The 12563-nt window shown below is 49.6% G+C and overlaps 1 protein-coding gene across 2 annotated transcripts in view; it reads left to right on the forward strand.

The window, feature by feature from the left end:
* Window positions 1-3236: 3236 nt before the first annotated feature.
* Window positions 3237-12563, forward strand: part of PHACTR4 (phosphatase and actin regulator 4) — a 41096-nt gene continuing 31769 nt past the window's right edge. Inside the window, exons 1-2 of one of the 2 annotated variants that reach the window (XM_061480162.1) lie at window positions 3237-3293; window positions 9529-9575. In XM_061480162.1, the coding sequence (XP_061336146.1) occupies window positions 9560-9575 (16 nt within the window). In that variant the 5' untranslated portion in view covers window positions 3237-3293; window positions 9529-9559. Of the gene's footprint in view, window positions 3294-9528; window positions 9576-11353; window positions 11425-12563 lie in introns of those variants that run through there. The other variant, XM_061480163.1, reaches the window with a different exon arrangement.

The following is a 12563-nucleotide window of genomic DNA, read 5'->3' on the forward strand; positions in this document are numbered from 1 at the left end:
GCAGAAACAGTTTGGTTCTGCACAGCCATTGTTCTGCAAGGTGAGACAGTGCTGTTTTGACGGGCAGGAGCAATAATAACGTGTGATTCATGAGTGATGAGTCTTTGGGTTGGGATGAGTGAACCTTGTGTAAAGGATGTGAGGTTTTGTCCTCAAAGACTTCAGAGCTGAAAGTGAACAGAAGCAGCTCCCGAGTGGTGCTGGTGGGGTGGGCTGTGTGGGTAGAGCTCCCACTGCGCTTGAGGGGACTGGAAGAACTGGTGCTTAGGCAGTGGGAGCTGGGGGGATGGAGGAGGGTTTTGCCTGGCTGCTCTGGCACTCAGCACCTTCCCGAGGGTCTGCTGGGCAATGATTAACCTCAGCAGGAATCCAGCCCTGTCAGCAGCCGGTGTTTGACGTGGAGGCGTGCTGCAGACGGGCAGATCTGCCAGACAGCACAGACCACAGGTAGGGCAGAAGGGAAGGAGATTTCGGCTGCTGGTGCTTGGTGTGCACTGCAGAGCCCCAGGAGAGCAGCCTCTCACAGTGCGTCTTGGCAAAGGCAGCAGCGTGTATCTGTTGGCACGGTGGGCAGGCTCTCCATTGCCTAGTGCAGCCCTGTTCCTGCTGAGAGTCCTAAATACCGGCAGACTCAGAATCCCAGCCTGGTTTGGGTTAAAGGGACCCTAAAGCTCATCCAGTTCGAAACCCTTCCACTAGAGCAGCTTGCTACAAGCCCCTGTGTCCAACCTGGCCTTGAACACTGCCAGGGATGGGGCAGCCACAGCTTCTCTGGGCACCCTGTGCCAGCGCCTCAGCACCCTCACAGGGAAGAGCTTCTGCCTTAGATCTAACCTGAACTTCCCCTGTTTCAGTCTGAACCCATCATCCCCTGTCCTGTCAGTACAGTCCCTGATGAAGAGTCCCTCCCCAGCATCCCTATAGGCCCCCTTCAGACACTGGAAGCTGCTCTGAGGTCTCCAACGCAGCTTCTCTTCTCCAGGCTGAACAGCCCCAGTGTTCTCAGGCTGGCTCCATACGGGAGCTGCTCCAGCCCCTGCTCATCCTCGTTGCCTCCTCTGGACTTGCTCCATGTTTCTGATGCTGAGGGCACCAGAACTGCAGACACTGCTCCAGGTCAGCTGGGGTAGGCTCAAGGGGCAGGTCCTGCAGGTGTGAGTAAGGCAGGAGCTAGTCTCCCATTTCAGCATTTTATTGCCTGCTCTCAGGACTTCTCTCTTTCTCTGCAGAGGGGTTATTTCCTTCCTGGAGCATAGCACTGAATGGGAGGAGGGCATGCAAGAAAGTGGAAATCTCTGCTTGCTTGTTGTGTCCATGTGTCTGCTCTGGCTGAAAAGGAGCTGCAGTTTGGAAATGCTTTTAATTCTAGAGAGGGGAGCAGGTGGCTTTTCCATTGCAGGGCTTTACAATGAATTGCTTATCCCAGTGGAGGCTGGGGTAGGGTTTTGTTGTTCCAAGAGAACAGGGAGGAATGAGGGGCAGAAAGGGTGGAACTGGTTGAACTGGAATTCCTGGGTCATACCTGGCCTTGGGTTGTGAGCAGCAAGGTCCTGCTCATATCAAAACGTGGGGCTGGCAACTCCTGGTGCAATGGGATCTGTTGGTGTTTGCTTCTAAGTGTATCAGAGGGGTTGTAGCAGAGATCTCAAATGATCTCGTTATGAGTAGGCAATCCTGTTTTGTCATGGTATTAGCTGCTCTGAGAGTATCCAGCACAGATAACTCATGGCTTAGTGGTCCGACTGGCTCAAACAGCATGGAAAAAGAAGGATGGCCCCTTCCCTTTGGTGTTTGCTATGGGAAAAGGAATAGAGGAGTGGGCTGGGAAGGCTGTGGTCAGATTGTGGTGCTGGGAAGCCTGACTTGATGCCTTCCTAACCCAATCTAATCCCTTGTCTGTGCCAGCAAACTGTGAGCCCCTGTTTTGGCTTGCAGCTGTGTCAACACCTAAAGCTGCTATCACTGATGAAAGGGGGTCCTGTGTGTTCAATCCTTCCCTTAACACTCAAACAACTGTTTGTGGGCCTCGTGACAAACACACTGAGGATCTGCATTGGATTCAAACCAGCTGCTTGCTGTACCAGGCTGGTTTGGATTGGGATCAGCTGCTCCAGGAGATTCCTGATGCCAGCAGAGCAGGGGACTTTTATGTTAATAGTTGTGGCAGCCTGTTCTTTCTTTTCCCTCACACAGATAAATGCTCTCTCCTGACAAAAAGCTGCTTTTATCCCAAATATAGTACTGTTTTTGCAAGGCATCAAAGAAATTGGGCTGCTTTGGTTCTTTATGATGTGCTCTCCTTGCACACCAGCTCTTAGGCAGAGGCTCTTCCCTGTGAGGGTGCTGAGGCGCTGGCACAGGGTGCCCAGAGAAGCTGTGGCTGCCCCATCCCTGGCAGTGTTCAAGGCCAGCTTGGACACAGGGGCTTGGAGCAAGCTGCTCCAGTGGAAGGGGTCCCTGCCCGTGGCAGGGGTTGGAGCTGGAGGGGCTTTAAGGTCCCTTTAGCTCAAACCAGGCTGTGAAATTCAGTCTGAATCAGAAGCAATTAGAAATGACTGCAGTGAGACTGAAGGCAAAGATAAGGCTCCAACTGAATTGCACTGTGCTTCGTTTAGCAAAATGGGAATCGGGCAATGGGATTTAAGCCTCCCTTAGATGCAGTGATGTGATTCCAGGGTGTCCATTCAGAGGGAGATCTGATTTGCGGTAGCTGAGCTGTGTCCAGTTAATGGGTGTTGGCTTTCAGCAGGTAAAGGCACCTGCACAGCTCAGGTCTCCTGTATCCTGTATCTTTTTCCATGTGGGAACCTTGCGTTGCCATTCAGATGGAATTTGATTAGGAGTGCTCCAGCGTGCACTGGTGAGAGGTGGGCTTTAACCAGACTGCGTGTACCCTGTGGTCTGTTTATCCCAGGAAGGCTGACATTGGAGAAGGAGCATTGGAGGTGCCTTGGGAAGGATCCATGTGGCACATTCAGCTCTGCCGGCTTCTGCAGGGTCCAAGGGCAGCTTTCAGTCCTTGTTGTAGTGCTTTGACAGTGCCTGAGTTCGTTGCTCTTTGAAAGAGGCCAAAAGAAGACCCCCTTTGCAAGGCCCTCTGGCAGTGCCTGAGTGGAGTGGCCCTGTTTTGGTAAGGAAATAGTGGTTGCAACCGAAATCAAGTCAGTGGAGTCAGAATTAGAGGGCATCACCGCAGCGCGTGCCCTGGTGCTGCGCTCGCTCTGAAAGCGTGACGAGAATGGAAACCACAAAGTAAGGTGAAGGTGGTTTGTAATCCACCCCAGAAGCCAAAGGTAAATAAATCACCCTGTTATTTACGTGCTTCTTGGGTGCGGGGTAGAGCAATGAGGGCAGATGATACCTAGTGCAGCCCACAGTCCTGCGCTGGGCTGCTGCTGGTGGGTTGAGGATGGAAGGTTTTGTTGCTGATCCTAGAATCCTAGTGCATTTCTTGCTCTCGGGAGTCTGCTTGCTTTGCTTTGCAGGGTTGGATCTTGGCTTCGCACAAGCTGTCCCATGCACTTTCTTCACCCTGGAGTCGCTCATTTCTCACTGTGCCCGTGGTTCTGTGTGGATAGAGTTGGTTAGAGGTGAGGTGCAAGAACAGCCTCTTGCATGAGCAGGTACGTGCTGGGCCCAAAGGTGGTTTAGTTTCTGGCAAACTCCATTGTACTGCAATCAGTGGAGCAGAAAGACATGATGGAAAGGTGCCAGTTCCAGGGCTGAACCAAGCGTGGTGCTGCTGGGGCTGGGATTTCGTTGCTTTTTGAAGAGAGATTTTCTGCAGCCCTGTTTTCTCCCTTAAAAAAAGCTGGGATGAGTGGTTTGGAATGAGCTGGAAAAGCGAGGGAATAAGCTGGAAAAGGTCTGGGTGAAAAGAAATCCTTTTATTGATGGTGTGCAATGAGGCTGGTTTAAGGCTGACTTTTGGATTTGAATCTTAGATGCTCAATGTTTAATGGGGTGTGTGTTAGTTTATAGCCTTTAAGCAGTGGTAAGGGGTGCCCAGAGAAGCTGTGGCTGCCCCATCCCTTGCAGTGTTCAAGGCCAGGTTGAAGCAACCTGATCTAGTGGTAGCTAGGGATGTTCTGGTGCCTCAAGCAGCAGTAATGGTATTCCTATTACAGGATTTACATAGTCCAGAATTCAGTTTGTCATTTCATGCTCTTTGGAAAGAGGTAGAAATGGAAAGTACAGCTTAGATTTGGGGCAGATGAGCTCTGCGCTTCAAATACTCATTGTTTTTTGCTTGTAGTATGTTGAGGCTGGTGAAGCTGGTTCCTTTTGTTAAGTCCCACTGTGCAAAAATGAGGTGGGGACTCTGGGATCCTCTGTGGAAACAATGCTGCAGATCCATCAGTTCTTTTCCTTATCTGCTTTTGGTGTGCCCAGGGTTGCATTCTTCAGTATCACATTGAAGGTTTGTGTGTATTGGTAGATTAAGGGCTGTGTTTTGGTCTTATGGACCTCTAGAACATCTTTAATACCCTGTTTTTAATTATATCAAGCTTGGTCTTCTGGCTGTTCTGGGTTACTTTTAGTTCTTATCTCTGACCCCTCTGTTGTGTTATTCTGGGTTGGAATTAAATGCACATCTTCCTCCAGTGAAGAGATTGCTGCAATAGAACTGTTCTGCAGTGGTGGTGGTGAGGTTTGGGTGGCGCGATTCAAGCGTTTCAGTGGCGGGTTTCTTGCTAAGCCAAGCTGAAATCTTGTCTTTTATGACCTGCGCTGCTGAACATTGGGCAGACAGCTCCTGGAATGGAGTTTTGAGAGGATGGGGTACTAAATCCCAGCTGCATGCAGACATGTGGTAACCTGAAGGGGATGAGTACATCGCTCAAGCCTTCTAGGGAAGAACTTCCACGCCTACTCAACACTAGAGGTAAATCTAAAGCTTTACAGTTGAGCTGCCAGTCAGGAATCCAGAGGGTGAATAGTGCCTTCTTCCTGGTGACTTTGGGCTTCCAGCTTTTTGGAGACTGATCAAGGAATAGCCCTTTGAATGCTCTTACTCCTGTTTCAGCTTCCATGGTAATAAGAGCATCTGTCCTCTGCACGGATCAGCCCTTGCTTTCAGGAAGATAATTTGGGTGGAGGCAAGCCTTCAGCTGCTTCAAGGACAAGGGAAGCTGCTTTGCTCTCTTCAGCCAGGTTTTTCCCCCTGTGGGCATCCACACCTCCCGATTGGTTGATCTGCTGCCAAAAGGGCTGGAGGCGAGCTCTAAGTGTTTGCTGTACTGATAGCTAAATAGAGCCAGCATTTGTCCCTGGGAGCTGCCTTAGAAGTCCTGCTGTGTTCAGCTCCATGCCATGCTTCCCTAGTGAAGGTGTCCCTGCCCTTCTGGTGTCCAGGAGGATTTATAAGGTTTACTTTGTGCAAGGGATGATAAACCCCACTCACCCACCACATCTTGCAGCCAGGAGGGATGCAGCTCCCTTCCCTTCCCCGTTCCTCTCTGGGAATGTTATATTACTGTGCCACCCACAGGCAGCTTCCATGCTGCTGAAGAAGATTTGCTGTTCGCAGTGGGGAGCCGCTTCCCAAATGTTAAATCAGTGTCAAAAAGCTGCTGGTTTCATTTGCTGTAATTGCTGCTGTATTTAGGGTTCTCAAACCCAGTTATTCTAATAGGCTCTATACATTAGGTTTCTAGTGGTTATACTGTGTTCTGATTTTCCCAGTGTTTCCTTCCCCACTTCTTCCACAAAGCCCTTTCCTTGTGCTGTGTTCCTGCTTTCCAGCAAGTGAAGCAATGCAGTGTGCCAGTCTGAAGTGTTGGGATCCTCCTGAAGAGAGAGGAACTGCAGGGCTGTTAATTCCTGGTGCTCCTCATTGTGCCAGATTAGGCTGTGAGAACAAATCTGTGTCATTTCATTGAGAGGGGATATTCAGATTTACCTCCAGGCTGCACAGGGGCCGACCTCTCCATTGCTCTGTGATTGGTGTGGAATAAACTGGGTCAGGAAAGGAGGCTTTTGAAACCACCATTTGGAGCAAATCTATGGCCAAACCATCTAACTAAAGATGAGCAAACCAAGGTTTTAAGCAGAGTTGTTATTAGAAGAAGGCAGAAAAACACAAGCTTTTTGGTGTCCACTGAGCTGCAGAAGGGCTTGTGCATCCCTCTTCTTCTCTGTGCTGTTCCAACAAGAGGTTAACTTTACCTTCACGCCTTGTAATTTATAATGGTGCATTCGGCATGGTTGATCTGTTGAGGTTTAAAGAATTGCCCTGGTGATATTTAAACGCTAGCCTGTGCCCCCATGCTATAAGCTGCCCCTTGGGAGAACTGTTCTGTGCTGTTGTGTTCATTTGTAGAAGAGAATTGTAATGGTGTTTATAGTGGGTGATAAGAGCAGGCTGCTGGTGCCTGTGGTCTGTGTTAATGTAGGACCTTGCTCCCCAGGCTATTGGGTGTTCATTAACACTTCCCTTTCCCTCTCCAGCTGATGGATATAGCTCAGGACTGTTAGAACACCATCCTTTCCCTCCCCTACATGCTTTTTAGTTCCAAGAAAGCCTCCAGTTTTGTGTCTCATTACAGTACAGCCCTGTAGTAGCTGCTGTCCTGTCCCTCTCTGGAATGGTGATTTAGAGCTGAGCCAGCATGGAAACTGCTTTCCACGCCTAAGGCAAATCTGTGAGCAGACACTGCAGAGCAGCAATGTGCCACTTCTGCTTGGGAGGGTTGTCAGTTTGCTAGTTTAGTTGAGGAAAACCAACCAACATTGGCTTGGTTTTCTGTTGGGCTTGTGGAGCCAGCCCTTAGTCTTTTGAAGGAAGCTGTTTGGTGTTATTGGAGGAGATGAGCAGTCCTAGATCAGAAATGCCTGTGAGGGCAGAATGAGCTTCCCTGTGGAGGAGGCTGAAACCCTCTATCCTGCCCTGGGGAGGCCCTCCCTGCAGTCCTGGTCCAGCTCTGGGGCAGCAACACGAGAGGGACTTGCGTCTGTTTGTGTGCACCCTCAGGAGGATGCAATGGAGCTGCCTGAGCTGGGATAGATGGAATTCCCTGCTTCAGCTGCGAGCGTGTGAGGACTGAAGAACAGGGTAGAAATCGGTGTAGGAACACAAGAGCATGGCTGCAAAGCCCTCGCTTTTATTGTGTGTGGATTAGCTGCCTAGCTGGAAGAAAGCCATCACCTTGCTGCTGAGGGTTCAGAGGCAGGGCAATGGAACCAGAATGTATTCTTAGATGGGTACAAAGAGCTGGGGAGAGAAAAAGCTGAGTGTTTGAACTAAGAAAGCAGACAAAGGCCGGGCTCTGCTGGCTGGGATGCTGGGCAGCAGCAAGGGGCAGGCAGCAGGGATGCAGAGCGGGTATCCTGGAGTGCTGAAACAGGCAGCTGAAACAGGGCAATGAGGAATTTCACCCACTTGTCAGGCCCAGGGAATGTGGGAGCACTTTGGAGACATGAATATTCAGAGGAGCTAAAGGAAATGCAAGATCTGAGCCGGTCCCAATTAATCCTGGCAGCAGGATCTGCACTGTGTAATCCATTGCTTCGGTGGGAAAACGCCTGTTTCTTAGCCCAAACAGAGACGTGCCTCCTGCTTTGGCATCCTTGTGGCAAGGCAGTGGGAGCTCTGATTTTGCTCCTTCTCCCTCTAACCTGCCATCACTTCATTTCCTTCCACTGGCCCTTCTATGCTCATTCTATTAATAACCAGCTGCTTGTGGAGTTAGTGTTTTGCCCAGAAGGATCCCTCCTGGTAGAGGCTGAGGTGCTTCCAGCCATGCTGTCAGGCGATGACAGATGTCCTTGGTGCCTACAATGGGTGTCCAGCAGCGACGAGCTGTCAGGATTAGTATTCGAGGCACAAACGTGCCCCTTGGAATATGCAAAGCTCAGCACAGCCTGTGCAGGAATGCCCTTGAAAGGCAAATGAAACTGAACTCCCTGGTGGCTCTGGGTGAGCAGGAGGGTTGCTGTCATCTGTGCTGACGTTCAAGTAGGTTTTGAGGTGCCTGCTTTTGTTTCTTTGCTGTTTTCCCTTCCCAGAAGGGCTTCCTGAAGGGGCAGGCAGGAAGACCTTACCTGCACATGCCCTGTACAGGAGAGTCCTTCCTGACTCTGGGGTTTGGGTTTGTGTGAAACTTGATAATCATAGAATCATGGAATGCTCTGGGTTGGAAGGGACCTTAAAGCTCATCCACTTCCAAACCCAAACCATGCATCCAAAATGCACAAGAAAGTAGCTGTGTTTTAATGGTGTTAATGGATGAAGCTGGAGGGATTCCAAGACGTTTCCCAAGGAACCTTGTGGTAATTTCAGCCTCTGAAATGAAGATCATCTCATGTTCTTGGGTGACTGACTCACTGCCCAGAAGTCTGCCCAGATTGTGCTTCTCTAAATGCAGTGATTGCCAATGATGATCTGATTTAACATGATTTTATTGGCTTTATTGAGGTGCTTAATGGCTCTATTGAGGTGTTCTCCCCATCTAAGAATATTACTGCGATGGTGTTCTAGCTCCAGCAGTGAGAAGTGGCCCTAGAGCATGGCTGTCTGGTCAAAGTAAGGGTTTTGTGCCCACAGCTCAGCCAAGTTTCAAAGCCCTGCTGTTGACAGCTCATTCGGGTGCACTTGCAGTGGTGGTGTAGTGGGGTTATCTCCTCTGAGACCTCAGCCCTGTGATGCTCTGATGCTGGGCAAGCTGTGCATGTTCTGTCAGGTCAGCCCACTATCAGATGGAGATGATGTATCTGATGGGATGGTGCATTACAGCCAACAGACTGCACGCTGCTGCTGGGAGCGAAGGTGATGAGCTGGCCTAGGCTTAGTGGTGAAGGGTTAGGCTGAAGTGGGCTGGGGATAAAAGCTGCCTTTGACTTCCCAGCACTGGAAACAAGCTGATTTCATAGCTCTTTCCCAATCACCCCATGCTGTGCTTGTTGACATTTCCTATTGTGGTTGTCTTAGTTGGAACTTCAAGCTCTTAAGGACAGAAACTCCTTCTTTCTAAAATGCTGAGCGTGTTTTGACTGTGCTACAGCATCCGTCAGCATCCGGATAGCTCCTGATTTCCCCAAACTGAGTTCCTCTTGCATCTCTTTGAAGAAACTGGCTTTGCTGCTCAAATCCCACTTCCTCCATTTCGCCTTCAGCACATTGAGAACTGTCTTGATGATGTGTGACATCTAAAACGCTTCCCGTGCACGTGCTCTTCTGCCTTTGCTAGATAAGCAGCAGCTGTTCCCTTTTCCAGCAGGCACATGCCACCTTGAAGACCCAGACATGGAATGTCTTCCCTGGGAACAAACGTTTGATGCTCTGGAATTATTACACCTTGATCTTGCTTCTTTCCAAGCCGGTGTGTGTGTGATTAGAGGCTGGTGGTGTCTTCAAAGAGGGGTGAGCCTGCCTCACTCTTAATGCCTAGTTTGCTGGGGCAGGCTTTCTGCTCCGTGCTGGTTGTGTGTAGGCTGAGCAGAGCTGATAGAGAAGTGAAACTTCAAACTGAGCTTTGGTCACACTTGGAATTGTAATTTGTGTCTCTGTTTTGTTTCCTGTCATTGTAGGAATTGCTTGGAAAGCTAGTGAGCAAGAGGGATGGAAGAGAGCACTGGTGAGTACACTCTTGGCTAGCTTACCACAGGTTGTGGACCTGGTTTTTTCCTCCTTGGTTAAGCATCAGAAAGAACCTTATTTTCAACTTCACCTTTTCAAATGTGGAAGGTGATTACAAAACAAGCTGCATCAGTTGCACCTGTACTGCACCAATGGCATGGAGCAACCCTATTAAAGCTGTGTTGTAGATCTGGAAGATCTCTTTGGATATCTGTGAAACCTGGAATACAAATCTGTTGTCTAGCCCAAGCTCTTGAAAACAAACAATATCCCTGTCTTAGTAAGTAAGAGGCTAGAATCATAAAATCAATGATTAGGGTTGGAAAGGACCTTAAGATCATGTAGTTCTGACCCCCTTGCCACGGGCAGGGCCGAAGCATTGAGCTGGTTTGAGCAACGCACATGGCATGCCATAAAGAAGGACCTCACTCCTTTGGTGGCTGCTCACTTCTCTTCCTGTATTGATTTCCTCAGGCTGCTCTGTCTTGCAGCAGATACAGGATTTTTTATTAAGCAAAATTTGGCTTTAAAGCTCCTGCTTCAGACACTTTGTGCTGCTTGCCCTGAGGCAAACAGCGCTCTTAGCTTTAACTGATGTAAGGGTATGGTTGCAACTAAAACTCAGTTTTTGTTGTTTTTTTTCTTGAATAGCTCTTCCATCCGTTGCCTAAAATGGCAGTGGAAGACATGAGCTAAACGACCGTTTTCCCCCTCCCATTGAGATGGGATTTGCATGGAAGCTCTTGCCTGCATGCTGGGAAGGCAGCATCCATTGAGCATGTGGACCTCGCATCTTGTGGCCCATGATGTTGCAGTTGGTGACTTTGACCTTGCAGTGAAGTGCAGCTCTGACCAGAAATACTATGTCTAGGTTATTCCTATGCAGCTGGGTGATGCCAGCCTTAAAACCTTGGAGTTGATGTACTTGTCAGTAGCATGGTGGATGTACCAGGCCTGTCTGCTGAAGGCCAGTGCTTGACTTCATGCAGAGTTGGTCTGTTGGTTGGAATAGCTACGAGCCAAGAGGACATGCATAAAATCATCTCATGCTTATCATCCTGGTGGCAAGAACTGCTGCTGTGCCCTCTAATTGTTAGCCTGTAAGGTGCACATTAAACTTGTGGTGATTGCTTTCCCTTATGATTTGCTCATGGCAAACTAATTCCAAATACTGGCTTTGGAAGGGTAGGGTGAGTGTGGTGCTGGCAGGCGAAGTTGGAGCGATGGCTTAAGAGGTGACAGCTCCCTGCTCAACCCCAGGACAAAGGACAGGGAGCATCAGGGTAAGTTTTCCCATCTCTTCAGCCTGCATTAATGGGATGGCTTTGAGCAGCACTCTGAGCTCTGCTTATTCACCAGGACTCAGGCTCTGCAGGGACTGCCAGCAGCCAGCTGGGTTCATCTCCCAAAGCTTTTTGTCCCTCTTCTGTGCAGTTGAACTCTATTTGTTGGGTGGATCAGATGTTGGGTAGATGAGACATTGGGTTGGAGCCTGTTGAGGTTACTGAGAGCTTTGACTCCTCTCTTGAGCGGTGCTGGTGACCTGGGATGTGAAAGGCCTTTATGTTCTGTTTGCATTTGCCAACTTTCCTTCGGAGCAAATTCAGTTTGGATGGATGGAGTACCTGCACTTGATTTTTGCATGCACAAGACACCCCACAAAACTGATTGTGAAGCTTTTACATGTTGCCTCGTTAGTGCTGGGAGCCAAGAGCCCCGTCTTAAGTAAGCAGATTGGTCTTTTATTATTCTTTCCTTAATCACTTTGCTTTTAAGGACGCTCACTCTCCAAGTGCTGCTAAGCTCAGGACTCCTGCCTTGTTCCCGGCACTGAGCCTGGAGATGAGGTAAGGTGGAGCTGCGTGCAGGAGCCGAGCTAGACTCAATGCCCTTTGTTCCCTCTAAGCCTGGTGCTTTTTTGATGTATTGCTGCTCCTTAACTGGTTGTATATTAACTGCATTCCCACCGCTGCATGGCTGGCTCTTGTTTGAACTGCATTGGCACGTGTTCAGAGCTGGTGTGCTTCGGCTGGCCCCTGGGGACCACACAGTGAAGCAGAGATCCTCGTTAGCTGTCAGGCCTCAGTAGCCATGGCTGGGTGGGGGAGCCCTCCTTGGCTGCCTGCCCTGGCTAATTAAACCCCAAACTTGCTGTTCTCTTCATAGCTGAATTCCTGCTTGGCCATGCAGGCGAGTGGAAGCAGGGTCTCCAGTGCATTTCAGAGCTTGTCTGTACATGGTTATTGTAGAGCAGGTATGCAACTGCAGCTTTGCTTTTCAACCCTGCCCTGGGCTGATTTTCAAGTGTAGAGAAGAATGCAGAGAAATCTCTTGTAAGCCCTGAGCTTCCGTTGCCACATGGCAGCTTTCTGCAGTAATTTGGATGTTCACGTTGTGCAGCATCACTTATGTCTGGCATTAGGGTGAAGAACTAAGCAAAACCAAACGATGACAGGCTGTGACTGCTGTTGGCTTAGCACATAGCATAACCTGCTCGAGCTGCAGTAACTGGGGTAGCTTTGTCAGCCTGAGCCCTCAGCTACCACCTCGTGCAGTGAGACTGGAGATGGGAGAAGGTTGGAAGTGGTGGGAACCTGTGAGGTTCTGCGTAGGAGCTGCGAGGTGGCAGCGATGGGATGGATTGTGCCGCGGTGTGAAGCCCTGCACAGTCTGTGCTGCCCCCACATCATCAGCTGAGGGAGGTGGGAGGACAGAGGTTAGGGAGGGGAATGAATGAAATCTAAATATACACACGTTGCCAGGCCGAGCTTCCCTGCTTGCCAAGGTCCCACCTACACAAGTGATCTGTGGAAGGGAAATGGCACTGGAATACCTTTCCCCCTCTTCACATCCTTCCTGTGGGGTGGGTGAAAGATCACACTCTATTTTTGGAGCTCATTTCTGTTGTTCCATCTACTGCCCATACAGCATCCCAAAGACCACTTGCTTATCTTAGCATGATATGAGCTACATTTGGACCTTTTTC

The sequence above is a fragment of the Pezoporus flaviventris genome, unplaced genomic scaffold (genome assembly GCF_033815535.1).
Source record: "Pezoporus flaviventris isolate CSIRO_AGI_PZ_B2104156 unplaced genomic scaffold, CSIRO_AGI_Pfla_v1 ptg000176l, whole genome shotgun sequence".
NCBI classification, from domain to species: Eukaryota; Metazoa; Chordata; class Aves; order Psittaciformes; family Psittacidae; genus Pezoporus; species Pezoporus flaviventris.